The sequence below is a fragment of the Oncorhynchus gorbuscha genome, linkage group LG06 (assembly GCF_021184085.1).
Source record: "Oncorhynchus gorbuscha isolate QuinsamMale2020 ecotype Even-year linkage group LG06, OgorEven_v1.0, whole genome shotgun sequence".
In the NCBI taxonomy this organism is placed as follows: domain Eukaryota; kingdom Metazoa; phylum Chordata; class Actinopteri; order Salmoniformes; family Salmonidae; genus Oncorhynchus; species Oncorhynchus gorbuscha.
The window spans coordinates 71,714,614-71,731,741 of record NC_060178.1 but is presented as its reverse complement, the minus strand read 5'-3'; the positions used below and the strand labels follow the sequence as shown (position 1 = coordinate 71,731,741).

General features: G+C 42.5%; 1 protein-coding gene across 34 annotated transcripts in view; it reads left to right on the top strand.

The window, feature by feature from the left end:
* Positions 1 to 16,925, top strand: part of LOC124038294 (ankyrin-3-like) — a 147,658-nt gene extending 130,733 nt beyond the window's left edge. For 27 of the 34 annotated variants that reach the window (XM_046353986.1, XM_046353994.1, XM_046353991.1 and 24 more), the window contains 10 exons: positions 6,962 to 7,093; positions 7,852 to 7,995; positions 10,271 to 10,795; positions 11,273 to 11,363; positions 11,648 to 11,834; positions 12,160 to 12,237; positions 12,921 to 13,004; positions 13,190 to 13,306; positions 14,022 to 14,107; positions 14,929 to 16,925. In XM_046353986.1, the coding sequence (XP_046209942.1) occupies positions 6,962 to 7,093; positions 7,852 to 7,995; positions 10,271 to 10,795; positions 11,273 to 11,363; positions 11,648 to 11,834; positions 12,160 to 12,237; positions 12,921 to 13,004; positions 13,190 to 13,306; positions 14,022 to 14,087 (1,424 nt within the window). In that variant the 3' untranslated portion in view covers positions 14,088 to 14,107; positions 14,929 to 16,925. The remainder of the gene's footprint in view (positions 1 to 6,961; positions 7,094 to 7,851; positions 7,996 to 10,270; positions 10,796 to 11,272; positions 11,364 to 11,647; positions 11,835 to 12,159; positions 12,238 to 12,920; positions 13,005 to 13,189; positions 13,307 to 14,021; positions 14,108 to 14,928) is intronic. The other 7 variants (XM_046353997.1, XM_046354004.1, XM_046353981.1 and 4 more) reach the window with 6 other exon arrangements.
* Positions 16,926 to 17,128: the final 203 nt, after the last annotated feature.

Genomic DNA, 17,128 nt, shown 5'->3' with positions numbered 1-17,128 from the left:
GTGGACTCCAATAAAGTTGTAGATAGATCTCAAGGATGATCAATGGAAACAGGATGCACCTGAGCTCAATTTTGAGTCTCATAGCAAAGGGTCTGAATACTTATGTAAATAAGGTATTTCTGTGTATAATGTTTTCGCTTTGTGATTATGGGGTACTGTGTGTGGATTTCTGTGGATAAAAAAAATGTTATCAGTTTTAGAATAAGGCTGTAAAGTAACAATGTGGAAAAAGTCAAGGGTTCTGAGTACTTTCCGAAGGCACTGTATATGCATTATTACGAATCCCTTTTGGCCCGACAGTCTAGATGGGATGGTAATGAGACCCGTAACATAACTCATGCAATTTATAATAGTGACAACGTAAAAGTGTGAACGAAATAACCAGGACAACTGAAATCTACTGTCAAACTCAAGGTTTATTTGAAAACACACGGTAATGGGGGGGAGCAGGAAAAGGGGCTGAGCTGGACCCAAGGAAAGAAACAATAAGTATTCAAAAACACCCCTAAACTAGACTTGCCTACTTTAACAACAACTAACTAACCAAAAAATACAGTGAGTGGTCCGCCCAGTTCTAACTAGTGTATTTAACAAAGTCTACCTATGGGTAGTGTATGCCCATAGGCGTCTTGTCTTGGTTTCCCCTTTTCCCACCAGCAAACAAACAAACACCATAACCAAAAACAATACTCACAGGTGATGACAAAGTGCTATGGAGGTGCTCAAACAAAAGAGAGGTTAATACACAACGAGAGAGTGAAACACAGAGACCTACAGACATGGCATTTATAGAGAGATTGAGCTCTAGAGCAAACAACTGACAGGGTTTTTAAACCAAGGGAAAGGAACTGTGATTGGGTAGGAAACAGGAGGAGGTGTGTCTTCTGATTGATGATTGGATTGGTGACTGATTGGGGAGTGATGATTTTCACCTGTGAGGGGAGAAGGAGAGAAAAGAACACAGGATACACACACACACACAGGATACTGGTATCCGTAACATGCATCATGAGCTTAGTTCAACTGTCACACTCCATGAAAATATAAGCTTGTTTTTCTCCAATGTTTGTAAATATTGTAAATGTAGCCTAATAACATGGTTAAAACAATATTTTTGATATCATGGATGGTCAGTCCTTGCATTCATAGCTCTTTCTATTAATCTTAGGGTGGATACATTTCTCCAGGCCCATCCTTCAGATTTTTACCAAAACACAGGCGGGGCGACCGTTTTGTTATTGTTTCATCTGTGGATTTGCAAAAATCCCAGAACCACACGGGGGCACCTAGTGAATGACCTGCAGAGAGCTGGGACCAAAGTAACAAAGCCTACCATCAGTAACACACTACGCCGCCAGGGACTCAAATCCTGCAGTGCCAGACGTGTCCCCCTGTTTAAGCCAGTACATGTCCAGGCCCGTCGGAAGTTTGCAAGAGAGCATTTGGATGATCCAGAAGAAGATTGGGAGAATGTCATATGGTCAGATGAAACCAAAATATAACTTTTTGGTAAAAACTCAACTTGTTGTATTTGGAGGACAAAGAATGCTGAGTTGCATCCAAAGAACACCATACCTACTGTGAAGCATAGGGGTGGAAACATCATGCTTTGGGGTTGTTTTTCTGCAAAGGGACCAGGATGACTGATCCGTGTAAAGGAAAGAATGAATGGGGCCGTGTATTGTGAGATTTTGAGTGAAAACCTCCTTCCATCAGCAAGGGCATTGAAGATGAAACATGGCTGGGTCTTTCAGCATGACAATGAACCCAAACACACCGCCCGGGCAACGAAGGAGTGGCTTCGTAAGAAGCATTTCAAGGTCCTGGAGTGGCCTAGCCAGTCTCCAGATCTCAACCCCATAGAAAATCTTTGGAGGGAGTTGAAAGTCCGTTTCGCCCAGCAACAGCCCCAAAACATCACTGCTCTAGAGGAGATCTCAATGGAGGAATAGGCCAAAATACCAGCAACAGTGTGTGAAAACCTTGTGAAGACTTACAGAAAACGTTTGACCGCTGTCATTGCCAACAAAGGGTATATAACAAAATATTGAGATAAACTTTTGTTATTGACCAAATACTTAATTTCTACCATAATTTGCAAATAAATTCATTAAAAATCCTACAATGTGATTTTCTGGATTTTTTTTCTCATTTTGTCTGTCATAGTTGAAGTGTACCTATGATGAACAGGCCTCTCTCATATTTTTAAGTGGGAGAACTTGCACAATTGGTGGCTGACTAAAGGGGGAAAGGGGAAAATAATCTTAAAGTAACTGAATATAATCAGATTACTTTACTGAGTTTGGGTAACTTTTGGATTACCCTAACTTTGGACATGTAACTAGCAACTGTAACAGATTACATTTAGAAAGTAAGCTACCCAACCCTGTGTTTGGTATGGTTACATAAGACAGATGGTTACTTATGGGTCATTGGTCAGGGTGGGTGGGCGTATAACGCAAACGTCTAGTAACCCAGAGGTTGTGAGTTTGAATCTCATCGGGGACAATTGTAGCTAATTAGCAACTTTTCTATGGCTTACTACTTTTTATCTACTTTGCAACTACTTAGCATATTTGCAAACCCTTCCACGTAGCCTTTAGCCAAACTCCTAAACTTAACCTTAACCATAACCCCTAGCCTAGCTAACGTTAGCCACCTAACTAGACTTCGTAAAATACGTTTAGCAAATTAGTAACATAGTACGTTTTGCAAATTAGTAAAATATTGCACGTCTTGTACATTCGTAACATATAATGCAAATTGTAATTTGTAACATGTCATACGAACTTGGTGATGTACATCCACAAATGAATACATCCCATACGAAATGTAACATATCATACTAAATGGAGTGTCCCGGATTTACATACAGAATAATACGAGATGCTCTGAGACCAGTTTGGCCTTCTAGTTAGCTACCCTTTGCCTGGTTAAGAAACACAAGCTGCTTTCCTGAAATTAAAAACATTTGCAGCATTGAGTTGTTTGAATTTGTAGTCTTGCTAAACCCTCCCACTGGGGTTGCAGGTAGCCTAGTGGTTTGACTATTGGGCCAGTAACCGAAAGGTTGCTGGATTGAATCCCTGAACTGACAAGGAAAAAATATTTTGTTCTGCCCTGAACAAGGCAGTTAACCCACTGTTCCCTGGTAGGCTGTCATTGTAAATAAGAATTTGTTCTTAACTGATTTGCCTAGTTAAATAAAGGTTACATTTTATTTTTAAATCCCACTGTGTCACTGCATTTCATAGCCAAGATCTGTAGCCAAGTCTCCCTCTTTTCCTCAGTGAAAATGGCTTGATTCAAGCATTACCTCTCAAAAGATAAGACCCATAATAGTGGCGCAAATTTCCTTTCTTTCTATTGTGCATTGGCGGGCAGCATTTTACATCCCAGGCTCTTCTAAAACTAGGTTACTTGTAGACCGGACCGTTTACCATTGGTTTAGGCTACACCTTGTTCAGTCATGTTCCCTCATTAAAAACCTGCCGCGTGTTCAGCAGCACACAACATTTTGAAAAGTTCAGATAGAAATATACTATGTAGAACAAACATGCCTCTGACATGTTGAATAAGGAATAATGTCGGCTCTATTCATGGGATTTCTAACTGTAACGTTCGAGAACGTTTTGCAGCTGAACGTAGCCCTGGTAACATTACTAGTAGCCTATATGCAAAGTAACATTTGGTAAATCTCATCAAAGGGACATCAAAAGAAAGGAAAAGGGACATCAAACTATTTATTGACAACATTCCTCTTGCCAATACTCTACATCTGACTGGGTGAATAACTTCATTTTGAGTTAATGTGGACCTAGTGACTCAGACTTGAGCACTTGGACCAGGAATCGAGCACTGGGACTCGGACTTGGACTCGAGCACAGGGGACTTGGGACTTGATTCAGACTTGACTACATCACTGTGCGAAACTGTCATTAGCTCCCATTCAAAATCATTAGCCCTCGTTCTACTTTTGGACATCAATGTGGCTGCGACGTCTGTGGAACGTTGATAACAATGACAATGATGCGACCGAGTAACAGGTGCAACCCATACAGTGGCTTGCGAAAGTATTCAACCCCTTGGCATTTTTTCTAATTTGTTGACTTACAACCTGGAATTAAAATGTATTTTTGAATTTTTTGTATAGTTTGATTTACACAACATGCCTACTACTTTGAAGATACAAAATATATTTTATTGTGAAACAAACTAGAAATAAGCCAAAGAAAACAGAACTTGAGCGTACATAACTATTCACCCCCCAAAGTCAATACTTTGTAGAGCCACCTTTTGCAGAAATTACAGCTGCATTGTCTTGGGGTATGTCTCTATAAGCTTGGCACATCTATCCACTGGGATTTTTGCCTATTCTTTAAGACAAAACTGCTCCAGCTCCATCAAGTTGGATGGGTTCCTTTTTCCCCTTAAACCGCTTAAGTGTTGTTTTACCAGTATGCTTAGGGTCATTGCCCTGTTGGAAGGTGAACCTCCGTCCCAGTCTCAAATCTCTGGAAGACTGAAACAGGTTTTGCCTCAAGAATTTCCCTGTATTTAGCACCATCCATCATTCCTTCAATTCTGATCAGCTTCCCAGTCCCTGCCGATGAAAATCATCCCCACATGATGCTGCCACCACCATGCTTCACTGTGGAGATGGTATTTTTTTTTCTACCCCGCGTTTTCTCCCCAATTTCGTGGTATACAATTGTTTAGTAGCTACCATCTTGTCTCATTGCTACAACTCCCGTACGGGCACGGGAGAGACGAAGGTTAAAATTCCTCCGATACACAACCCAACCAAGCCGCACTGCTTCTTAACACAGCGCGCATCCAACCCGGAAGCCAGCCGCACCAATGTGTCGGAGGAAACACCATGCACCTGGCAACCTTGGTTAGCGCGCACTGCGCCCGTCCCGCCACAGGAGTCGCTGGTGCACGATGAGACAAGGATATCCCTACCAGCCAACCCCTCCCTAACCCGGGCGACACTAGGCCAATTGTGCGTCGCCCCACGGACCTCCCGGTCGCGGCCGGTTACGACAGAGCCTGGGCGCGAACCCAGAGTCTCTGGTGGAACAGCTAGCGCTGCAGCACAATGCCCTTAACCACTGCGATGGTATTCTCGAGATGATAAGACATGTTGGGTTTGCACCAGACATAGCGTTTTCCTCGATGACCAAAAAGCTAAATGTTAGTCTCATCTGACCAGAGTACCTTATTCCATATGTTTGGGGGAGTCTCCCACATGCCTTTTGACAAACACCAAACATGTTTGCTTGTTCTTTTCTTTAAGCAATGGCTTTTTTCTGGCCATTCTTCCGTTATGCCCAGCTCTGTGGAGTGTAGGGCTTAAAGTGGTCCTATGGACAGATACTCCAATCTCCGCTGTAGAGCTTTGCAGCTCCTTCGGGGTTATCTTTGGTCTCTTTGTTGCCTTTCTGATTAATGCCCTCCTTGCCTGGTCCATGAGTTTTGGTGGGCTGCCCTCTCTTGGCAGGTTTGTTGTGGTGCAATATTCTTACCATTTTTTTACAATGGATTTAAGGATGCTCCGTGGGATGTTCAAAGTTTGGGGATTATTTTTCTAACCCAACCCTGATCTGTACTTCTCCACAACTTTGTCCCTGACCTGTTTGGAGAGCGCCTTGGTCTTCATGGTGCCGCTTGCTTGGTGGTGCCCCTTGCTTTGTGGTGTTGCAGACTCTCGGGCCTTTCAGAACAGGTGTATATATACTGAGATCATGTGACACTTAGATTGCACACAGGTGGACTTTATTTAACTGATTATGTGACTTCTGAAGGTAATTGGTTGCAAAGGGTGTGAGTACATATGCATGCACCACTTTTCCATTTTAATTATTATTATATATTTTTGAAACCATAATTTTTTTCCATTTCACTTCACCAATTTGGACTATTTTGTGTTTGTCCATTACATGAAATCCAAATCTATTTAAATTACAGGTTGTAATGCTTCGCAAAAACCTTGCACCACCTGGTGATTGTGTTTCTCTTTCTCTCCCTCTCTGCATTTGTATGTGTGTGTTTGTTTTGTATGTGATTTGCAGTATCTATGTGGGCTGAATTAGGAATTTAAATGGCCAGATCATTATTATATGTTGTTATATGTGTTTGTCATATTTCTGCTTTTGGGAAGAGAATAGGATGTTATGCAGAAAAACATGTTGGTAGGACAAGGATATATATGTACACTGAATACACCAAACATTAGGGTCAGTCATAGTGGTATGGTGCACCTGGAGGAAAGTGCCTTGCTCAAGAGCAGGTGTTCTTAATGTTTTGTATACTCAAGTGTATGGTTGTGCACATGTCAGTGACTTATGTTTACTATAGGTTAATAACGCAATACAAATGTGATGTGACTAAAATGAAAGGGCATTTAGATGACTAAAATGGCCTACTGTTTTCGTCATTTTGAAAGCAACCAAATAATTATTAAAATTACAAAAAATATTTCCTACAGTCAAATGACCAAATCGCCCTCTAGTGGCCTCATGGGTGGAATGCTTATAATAAAAATATAACACATATTTTTTAATAAAGAATATTGTTCTTAATTTCATAATTCATAAACATGATTTTTTTAAATGCAGAAAATCCCGTTTCTATGTCAAAGCTTTAAAAATATATATATTTCAGTCTTTGATGTATATAAAGTGTAATATTGGGATGCAAACAAACAATTGAATACATTTCAACTATATCTGACATGGTATAGGTAGGTGTCTTCTTTTTTTAAAGTCCTTAACCATGTGTGTGAGTTGTACACTTTTGTTTCAAAGTGATTTGTTTAAGACTACCAAAAAAACACTCTGTTACACTGATTTAGCCCACTGCAGTAAAACAATCATGATATTTGAGTCAAAATGACTAAGACTAGACTAAATCCTAAAACTGAACTGTTGTGATGTGATGATTTTGGATGCGTTTGCAGAGCTGGCTCGGGAAATGAACTTTTCTGTCGACGAGATCAACCACATCCGAGTGGAGAACCCCAACTCCCTGACAGCGCAGAGCTTCATGCTGCTAAAGAAATGGGTCACCCGGGACGGTAAAAACGCAACGAGTGAGTGTCTCTCCTTCTCCCAAATATATTTTTACCCAATATGGCTTTCTCTTCTATCACGTCTCGCGATTATGATTATGATTATGTACTAGTGGGCGGCAGGGTAGCCTAGTGGTTAGAGCGTTGGACTAGTAACTGAAAGGTTGCAAGTTTAAATCCCCAAGCTGACAAAGTACAAATCTGTCGTTCTACCCCTGAACAGGCCGTTAACCCACTGTTCCTAGGCCGTAATTGAAAATAAGAATTTGTTCTTTAACAAACTTGCCTAGTTAAATAAGGTAAAATAAATACTACAGAGTACCTCGCTACTGTATTTTTTTTTCTCTCTCATCCCTCTCTCATTCTGAACTCCCTGTCTTTCCCTCTCTTCGTGTCTGTGAATATTTCATACTGAATGACATTGAAAGGACTTATGTAGAAGCAGAATGGCTTCTATGTTTGTTAAGATTCCTAATGCAGCTGTCATTCAGCTTAATATGAAGTCGCATATTATGTTCATGCTCCTACTAAGGACATAATGTTTAGTACAGGAAAATAACATTTGGCCCAGTCTCCTTGTAGAAGAGACGAATACGGCAACCCTTTTTCACCTTCCCACACTGCAGTGTGATTGTAAATGATTTACCTTGCAAGAGTTATGACAATGACAACATCTGGGTTAAGGAACAGTGCATATTGTTCAGACAACTGTCATATTGTACAACAAACAGTGTCTTGTCTTTGTTGGACTGACTTTCTATGGTCTGTTTTCCTCACAGCGGATGCCTTAACTGGAGTGCTGACCAAAGTCAATCGGATGGATATTGTGACTTTACTGGAGGGGCCGATATTTGACTATGGTAACATTTCAGGCACGAGAAGTTTTGCCGATGATAACGCTGTTTACCTGGATCAGGCTGATGGTAAAGTTTAGCTCCATCTAGCTGACCTCTTACCTCTCCTGCTACCTCTTTTGTTTTTGCCATACAACTGCAGCAAAAATAAGAACAAATTGCCTGGCTATACTATTGAATGCAATTTGCCTATGGAGACTACAGTACCCTATCTTAGACCGGCTGATGTCTGACCCTTCGCTTTCGGCTTTTATTTGTCCGTTTCGGTCTAACCATTTTCTGACACTCAAATGAGTGTGAGGAAATGTCAGCATGCAGAGTCCCATGGGTTCACTTTTAACTTCGTCAATTCAGGAAATGTATTTTAATTCACTTTCTGAAATGTCTGGGTTCCTATTAAATTGACACCAGCCAACCCTGATGATGAGAATAGCATGTTTAAACCCAAAGATTTTCTAGAGGTCTTGATTGACATGACCTTTTATATGATTTAAGCCCTCCTAAAATCTAATTGCATTTGTGCTCCAAGGGTTTTGTAAGATTAATTGATGACAAACACTAAAACTATCCATAATGCTAACCAGTTGCATGCTGTAACACACTGCTTTCACCTGATTACCTTGTACCTTCAACAGGACACTACTGTATAAACCCCGTTGTTCCCTAATGCATGGAGTAGCCATAGACTCAACAGACAGTCTGTTGTACTTTGTTCATCTATAGCTCTAGATCTGTCTAGTTCTCTAATCTGTCTACCTCCAGTTCCTCTGAGCCCTCCCCGGATAGAATGACAGAGCTTCGTCCTCTGTGAAACCAGACTACTTTCCTCCTCTTACACGCTCGTCCATCTCCACAGCCCAATCTCCAGGGCAGCTTATAACAGCTCCTAACGGCTTATTAAGAGTGTTGTGCCGTCATCTCTGCACTTCCCCATCCCCTTCCCTGCCACCTCATCAAAATCATCTCTCTGTCCTCTCATTCATCTTTGTCTTGTCTTGCTAATACATGTTTGTATTTTGTTAGCTTTTTTGTGTCTTTTGTTTCTCTTTTATCGTCGTGTGTCCTCACCAGTAGCATGCTTTGTTGTTCATGAGAGCGCCTCCACCTCTGCAATTACAGTGTCGCCCTCGATTAAGAATATTTCCCGAAACCCTGATTCATTCTTGGTCTTACAGACCTCCACACCTCTCTCCCTTACTCTTCCCACACCTCTCTCCCTTACTCTTCCCACACCTCTCTCCCATACTCTTCCCACACCTCTCTCCCTTACTCTTCCCACACCTCTCTCCCTTACTCTTCCCACACCGCTGATCCCCAAGTTATGAATCCTCTGTCTCACTCATGGACCTCACACCTTTACCCCCATCCCCACCACCCAATCCAGCTCCCTCTCCTCTCCCATGTTTCCTTCTCATCCCCCAGTCACCAAGTTTTCAACCCACTGGGGACCCCAGTCAACCCACACACCTGTCCTCTACTCCCATACCCCAGCTGACTCCTTCATCTCCTCCTCAGTCACCAAGTCTTAAACCCACAGGAGATGCCAAAGACCTCTCTTCTTCTCCCTCCCCCCAGCTGTCTCCCTATGTGACCCTATGCCAGTCCCACAGTCTTGAATCCTTAGAAACGCCATTTCCCACTTTGTCCCACCCTGTCCTCCCCCTAATATCACCTGCAGGGTCTCACTGCCCTAGTCCTGACCCTTCCCCCCCTCTCATCTGTTCCCTGCCCTCCTGTCCTGTGTGTCAATATCCCTGCGTCCCCCCCGTACCTTCTCCTTCTGCACCTCCCTCTTGGGTTCACATCGACCCCTCTACTCTAGAAATCTTCATCGAAGCCCCCTCCTGTCGTCTTTCGTCTTTTCTGTGTGAGCATGACTAAACACCCGCTCAACTGTTAACTCATAAAAACCCACTCATCACACATATGGACATTTCTACCATTCCTTACTTATTTCTGTTTTGTTTTCTTATCCCATCTCAATGGCTGCATATGAACCCATCCCTTTAAATAACAAAACTATCTTGTCATAAAACTGTTAAAAGCTGTGACAGACATACGTATTTATTGTTTTTGTCAGTGTAAGTATGATTTGTTTTATACCATTTTTACGTTGGGTTTCTCTAAGGTCGTTCTCAAGTGAATCAAAAGTGCTGCATATTGTGCTGATGATTCAGGAGACCAGTGTCCCCTCTGAGGGTCACCATAATTAGTGGGTGTTTTGTTGCATGCTCTATAGTCAGTCTCTGTTCCTTTGTCCATGTCACTCAGTCCATGTGGTGTGTGGTTTATGTGGGATTCCTTGTGTCATGTGCGTCCATGTGAGTATATCATCTCCCAACAGATTATCACTGCATCCTAGCGGAGCTGCAGTCCCCAGCCCAACTGCACTCTGACCCTTCCTTCACAGAGCTCTACTCTGAACCCCCTACCCTCACCATTGACCCCGAACCTTCCCCTGTCCAGCTCAAGCCAGACCCTCCTATCTTCATCCTCACCCAGTCCGAGTCCTGGGCCGACCACATGGAGCCTGACTCCTCCACTAGGAGCCCTTCTAGACCCTATGAGCTGTCCCTGTACATTCCCACCCTTGACTTAGATCCCACCGCTGCCACCAACACAGGAATGGCTGAAGGTGACCAGGTGCTGATAGTGGAAGAAGAGAAAAAGGAAGTGGACATAAGCCTCCAACAGATGTCATTCGCTTCCCCTGAACAGTGTGAAGTAGAAAAAGAGGTCAAAAAGCAAGTCTCCTTCTTCTCATCATCTTTGTCCTCCCCATCATCGCCATGGCAAGCACAGCAGGACAGCAGACGGGCAGGGGCTGAGGAGGTCGTGAAGGGAGATGGTGAGGAAGTGGTAGAGGCAGGTGAGATGGAGGAAAACGGGGATAAAGTGGTAGAAGAGGGGGATAATAAGATGGTGTTGGAGGGGGGTAAGGAGCCAGAGAATGGGGCTGAGGTGGCGGAAGAGGGGGCTAAGGTGGTGAAAGAGGGGGATAATAAGATGGTGTTGGAGGGGGGTAAGGAGCGAGAGAATGGGGCTGAGGTGGCGGAAGAGGGGGCTAAGGTGGTGAAAGAGGGGGATAATAAGATGGTGTTGGAGGGGGGTAAGGAGCCAGAGAATGGGGCTGAGGCGTTGGGAGAGCAGAGAGTGTCTGGTTCCACTGAGGAAAAGGATGGAGATGAAAATGAGATGACAGAAGACAAGTTGAAGTCGCTGTTGGAGGATATTCATTTGAAGGAAGGCTCAGAGGAAGAGGAGGGCGAGGAAATGACGGAGGCCAAGGTTCAGGAGATTCTCAGTCAGGTGAAGCAGGCAGAAAAAGACATGTGTTCACTTCCAGGTTGGCACAGCGAGACATTCAGCGTCAACGTGGAGCCGCCCACACCCGGACGCAGTGTGAGCTCAGACCTGCTAGACCGCCAGGAAAATAGGTATACACAAACATATATTCCATCACTGCTATGGATTAAGGATAAATACACTTTTGTGTACATCTACACCTGGGATTCAATATCTTCGCCTCGGTCTTTTGGTCTTTTTTCATAATCTGCCTTCATCACAAACTATTTGATCAACAAATGTGATACCAACCCCATCCTATTCTCAATATTGATCTTTATTTTAGTCAATGTTCTCCGAATTGTAATCCTTAACCATTCATCCGAGTTTCAATCCAAGTCTCAACCTTACTCTTTCTCCCATTCTCTCCCCACAGCCAGGAGAACTCCAGTGACTCCGCCACCTCTTCCTCTAGAGGGGAGCCAGGGAGGTCCAGGCACAATGGCGATCACACGGAGCTACCACCTCATGACGGGTCACTTCCTCTATCGCAGGACTCAGCCAACAGAAGAGCTGGACATGGGAAGGAAGAAGGCGTACTTGTGTCTGAGAAGAAAGTCCAGGTAATTGCAATGTCTATGCAAGATAATGTACTGTAACTGTTTTTGTACAATGTGTGTCTGCTACAGTGAATACGGCTCATCGGGTACATCATTGTTGTTTTTTTCACAGTGACACGAACTGGATGTCCATTCTTTTAAATCAACTGGTTGACTGTAAATTTAACTTCACCCTTTTTTCCAGATGTGCCATTGTCTATTGTTGCTGGTGTCAGAAGAACCTTGGGATTGTGTGACGCTAACAAATTCTCTCTCGCCTGCTTTTTTTTGTGTGTTTTCTATATCCCCTTCTCACTGTCTGTAATGTTGCTTTACCTGCACTCTTCAGCAGCGTTTTAGTGAGTCTGGCACTGATGAGGAACAAACCGTCACCACCAGGGTGTTTCGGCGCCGGGTCATTCTTAAGGTAGCCTGCTGAGACTGGGTGAAGGTTTGGTTTAGGTTTGGCTATAGATGGTTAACCTAGCTTTGCCTCTGGTGTGCAGTGGACTGGTGTGGCTCGCTTAACTGACAACTATCAGTGGGAGAAAAAGGAAACTTCAGAAATGTTTGTTTGAAGTGTGTGTGTGTGTGTGTGTGTGTGTGTGTGTGTGTGTGTGTGTGTGTGTGTGTGTGTGTGTGTGTGTGTGTGTGTGTGTGTGTGTGTGTGTGTGTGTGTGTGTGTGTGTGTGTGTGTGTGTGTGTGTGTGTGTGTGTGTGTGTGTGTGTACGAGTGTGTGTACGAGTGTGTGTACGAGTGTGTGTGTGTGTACGAGTGTGTGTGTGAGTGTGTGTGTACGAGTGTGTGTACGAGTGTGTGTGTGTGTGTACGAGTGTGTCCTGGCCTGGTAACCTGCTTTCATGTTTTCAATCAAGGATAATTTTGTCTCACTGTTCCCTCTGTGATGCCATTTAAAGGGACATGCCACATTCATTTTGCTATCGTTTCAATCAACAACTCTTGGGGAATTCTAAAATATTCTGTCTCTAGAGGTTTGCTTGCAGTTTGATGGTGCTGTTGCTGCAGAGTGTGTTAGTGGTTTGCTGTTACACTGGCTGAAGTGAATTTGGACCAGTTTTGATTGTAGTCCTAACCATGAGCACTTACAGGGAGAACAGGCAAAGAATATTCCAGGCGAATCAGTGACAGAAGAACAGTTTACCGATGAAGACGGTAACATCATCACTAGAAAAGTAACTATCTGCCTCTGCCCTCGTCCTAAAAATACACCTCTGAATTATCATACCCACCTTCTCAAAGCATCCTCGAAATTCTCCTCCCAAAACATCCTAAACCCTATCCACTTGTGTTTGTGTGTGTATCCCGGCCATACGCTCTCCATCTTGACCATGATCATTATCTCCTCCCCTTTTCCCAGGTCATCAGAAAAGTCATCAGGCGGGTGTCCATGCCTGACGACCAGGGCGGGGATAGGGGGAGGTGGGACCGAGGAGACCTCTGGCCTTGCCCTTTCTCACTGGAGGAGGAGCTAGAGGTTGGCATGACGACAGAATAGGCCGCATAGAGGGTTGTCCCAAGGGGGTTCTGGGGTTCTGAGCCTGAACAGAAAACGGGTGGGGACCTTAACTCAGGATGTGGTCGTGGGATTCGACATTCGAGTTCTGCCGCTATTGAATTTAAACACTCACTATGCCTTTAGAATTTTGTGTGATTTCACGGTATCTTGCTATCTGCGTATGTGTGTGATTTCACGGTATCTTGCTATCTGCGTATGTGTGTGATTTCACGGTATCTTGCTATCTGCGTATGTGTGTGATTTCACGGTATCTTGCTATCTGCGTATGTGTGTGATTTCACGGTATCTTGCTATCTGCGTATGTGTGTGATGCAAACATTTTCCTCTGTGGTCTGGTTTACTGCTTTCAGGTTGTGGTTTTCAAGTTGCTAATATTAAATAATCTCACATGTTGCTTATCTCTGGTCTAGCTGCACTCGGGTTGTGGTTTTCAGGTTGCTGTGTTGGGTTACTGCTTGGCCTCATCTCACTCGTGTGTGTGTGTGTGTGTGTGTGTGTGTGTGTGTGTGTGTGTGTGTGTGTGTGTGTGTGTGTGTGTGTGTGTGTGTGTGTGTGTGTGTGTGTGTGTGTGTGTGTGTGTGTGTGTGTGTGTGTGTGTGTGTGTGTGTGTGTGTGTGTGTGTGTGTGTGTGTGTGTGTGTGTGTGTGTGTGTGTGTGTGTGTGTGTGTTGCAGCAAGGAGATGGAGCTAAAAGCAGGAGGAAGGAGGAGAGGTTGGGAGAAAAGAAGCTTCACTCGTAGGGCTAGCTGTGCTCCACCAGGTACTTTACCAAATAGAGTGCTTTACCCGACCACTTCCCTAATAAACTCATTCATGTCTATCCCCTGTCACTGTTCAGTGGTGTGCTCAATGTTTTCTGTTCCATTCCATATACATGTTTAAACTTGGTGCAGCTCTGCTCCATTTCACTATACTGTACTTGTTCTCTTCTGCAATGTTGTCCACTGTACTCTCCTGTCCTGATGATTCACGTATTTCATTCTACTCCAAGCAAACCTTTATGTTTCAAACTGAAAGCCTGACTCTTGTCTGTTTTGATTCTGGTTACATCAGCTGGTTACATCAGCTGGTTGGGTGACTAGTCACAAAGGGACCATGGATAATGCTCAAAACACACCTCAGCATATATGGTCACACAGACACTCTCTGTCTGTCTCTCTCTATCCACTAAATCCCCACAAAGGCCAGCTCATAGACAGTACTATCGTGTGGGAATTGCATCAAAGAGAGGTCACTATCTGATTGGTTACTGTTAATACCTGAAAGGTGTTGCTAGCTATATGCATCAGTGAAATATTCAGTTTAAGCAAACCTGAATAAAAAAATAGTAGTGGCACTCTCATGATCTCTGGCTCAGCTGGTGGTGTCCATGACAACCAGGGTGACCATGACAACCCGTGGCCCAACAGACTTCTTGATGCTCTCTAGCGTCATCGATGGAATGATTGCTCCAGTAAATGTGTGGGTAGCTAGCAAAATGGAACATAAAATTCAGATGCTATGATGTAGTGGTATTACATCTATCAAGTAATCAGAATTAGTAATAGCTAAGGGACTCAACCTATTTTTCTTATTTTTCAGGTCTCCATGGCAGAAAGTTACACACAACTAGAAACTAAAGGAAAATAGGACATTTCAGCCAATACTTCCATCATGTGGTTTTCAAGCGTGAAGAACTTGACCCGTCTGATTTTAGCATGAGCATGAAAAACTCACTCCCTGTCAATTGAGGGATCTGGAAGGTTCTCACCATGGAATCTGAATTCTAATTGTACAGCTCTCACTTCCTGTGGTCTATGGACCAGAAGAATTATGCTTCCTGTTTGTGACTCGTAACGTGCCATTGGTGTCATGAGAGCTTTTGAGGATCCTTGTGGTGAGACCGAAAAAGGACTCCATTACAGAAAAACCACAGGTGCAACTGAACATACACTTCCCTGTGACCAAAGATGGCACAAAAGCTCAATTCTAATAGTAGGAGAAAGAAACTCAACAAAATTCCACAAAAACAAGAGGATCACTTCTGATCCACCTCCAACACTCGCCTTATATTTTTTTTCTTGGACCCATAAATGTCAGGTTGTAAATTGCTGGGGTTTTTGTTTTCCTTTTTATAAACCTGAAAATAACAAGACTTTGTTCTGTATAGAAATTACAATCTGTACAATTCTAAAATGATGAGTTACAAGATGATAATGCAGAGGAGAGAACTTTACAAGTGCTTTCAACATGATTATCAAAATGGTTCAAGATTTGAGTGAACTTCACATGTTGTTGTATAATTAATTATTATAGCAGGTATAACATTTGTATATGAAAAAAGCTGGTTTGATTTTAACAGAGGAAATTTCAGTGATTCCCAAAATGGGGATGTATCTAATTCTGCAAAAGCAGTCTTTCAAGAGTACTCATATTTTCATGCATGCCTTTCACATTATTTTAAGTAATATTTGTACAAGTTTGAAAACACTGTATTAAAAATTAGAATTAAAACCCTTTATCTGTGTACAACTATAGCCTTAACATTTGTCACCAGTTTTATATTTGAAATTAGAAGAAAAGAAAAAACGTAAGTGTTTTTTTTGTCTCGGACGAGGAACAGTATGAAGAAAGTTTGTTCTATAGCTTCTTGAGGATTACCGTTTGTCTATGTACAACTGAAGGGCGGCTTCTGCAGGGTTTATCATAAATGCTATGAGGAAGGAGTAATCTGAATGTATATGCTAGAAGACTGTCTCGCTGTAAAATGATCAATGTATTGTGTGTATTGGCTATAAGGTGTAGAGGTCGCTGTACGCTGTGAGACTGTTTGTAATCATTTTAGCAGTGTGTCAATTGGTTTTTATAAAGGCTGCTGTGGTTTTAAAGACAAGGGTTTGGGGTTTTTTGGGAAGTATTTCCTTAAGTTTAATCTACTCACATAAGGACACACAAGGCATTCTTTGATTGTAACTCTTGATAGCATATGTATGACAAAAACACTGGATGGTCAAAACGATTATTTAAGCATAAAATAAATTGTGTTGAACTCTGAAATTGTGTGATCTTTTTAGGCTTGAGAATCTGTATGCAGTGTCTAACTAGCATTGTTTTGATAGCTCATTGGCGATTACTTTGCATTAGATCTTCTCTTTGTATTGGTTAGACTAGAGGCCCATGTAGTTCAAGTGTGGTGTTATTCTGGTGTGAAGGCTCAGACTTAGTGTGATGATGTTTATGCTGTGGACATGACAACCATGTAAAGGACTTCATTTCTTTTGACAAGTGAAGCAATTTAGGGTATTGTATCATATATCCTATCTTACATGTCAATCAGGGGGTAGAGGGTAATTTGATATGGTTGAACTATCAATTTTGTCAATTTTGTTTGATATGTGTTTTCAACTGAGCAAATTTTTTCGATGTACAATTCTTACTAACAGAGTGAAGCCATTGAAATGTAACTATTCTAGCACTTTGGTTATTCAAAGTCTTCTTTTAGAGGCTATAGAAGCAATGACGCCACCACAATGTTTCAAGCGTCTTAAAAAATTGTAATTTAAAAACAAAATAAATAAAAAAGCATTGGTTTTGAAATATTTTGTTTCTGTTTTATCTTTGTGTTTATGTGATGTGGAATCTATTATGTTTGTAAGAAATTCCAATGGGTTGTGAAATGTTTAGGCTAAGAAATAAAAGAGGTTGGTAGAGCTGACAAGGTACAAATCTGTCGTTCTGCCCCTGAACAGGCAGTTAACCCACTGTTCCTAGGCCGTCATTGAAAATAAGAATTTGTTCTTAA